Source organism: Nestor notabilis, unplaced genomic scaffold (genome assembly GCF_000696875.1).
Source record: "Nestor notabilis isolate BGI_N333 unplaced genomic scaffold, ASM69687v1 scaffold3152, whole genome shotgun sequence".
Taxonomy (NCBI): Eukaryota; Metazoa; Chordata; class Aves; order Psittaciformes; family Psittacidae; genus Nestor; species Nestor notabilis.
In genome coordinates this window covers 508-970 of record NW_009919477.1, presented here as the reverse complement: position 1 = coordinate 970, position 463 = coordinate 508, and the positions used below count along the sequence as shown (strand labels likewise).

The window sequence follows — 463 nt, the reverse complement described above, 5'->3', positions numbered from 1 at the left end:
ATTCCCTTACCCCTGCCCATTCCCTGCAGCGGGGAAGAGGTTTCAACCTCGGGCTAGTCATCATTAGGTTTCAGAGTTAACAGGAGCATGAGAGGAGGTTTCCGCCTCTGCTCAGCCATCACTAGGTTTCAGAGTTAACAGGATGGGGGCCAGGGGCATGGCCAACGGCAGCACCTGACTTCCTTCACCCTCAGACTGGCACAGGGGCACCCTCAAGCTGACCAACCTCTCCCTGGACATGTCGGGGCTCTACGTCTGCGTGGCCGAAAACCAAGCGGGTTCGGCCGAGTGCAGCATCGTCCTGGAGGTGCACTCAAGTGAGTACGTGTCCGCAGGGCTGGGGGGGGGACATTGTCCCTGCGAGGTCCCTGTGGGATCCTCATGGGAATGAGGAGGGAAGCAAAGCCCCCCCCCCCGCCATGCTGCTCTGTCTCTCAGCTAGCCCCAAGGGCGACATCGCCGG

At 60.9% G+C, this 463-nt stretch overlaps 1 protein-coding gene across 1 annotated transcript in view; it reads left to right on the top strand.

Annotated features, from left to right (window-relative positions):
* The window catches only part of LOC104402363 (endothelial cell-selective adhesion molecule-like), a gene marked incomplete at both ends in the record, with an annotated part of 2,240 nt that extends 1,923 nt beyond the window's left edge, over positions 1-317 (top strand). The window contains one exon of the mRNA XM_010010233.1: positions 195-317. Within this exon, the coding sequence (XP_010008535.1) occupies positions 195-317 (123 nt within the window). The remainder of the gene's footprint in view (positions 1-194) is intronic.
* Positions 318-463: the final 146 nt, after the last annotated feature.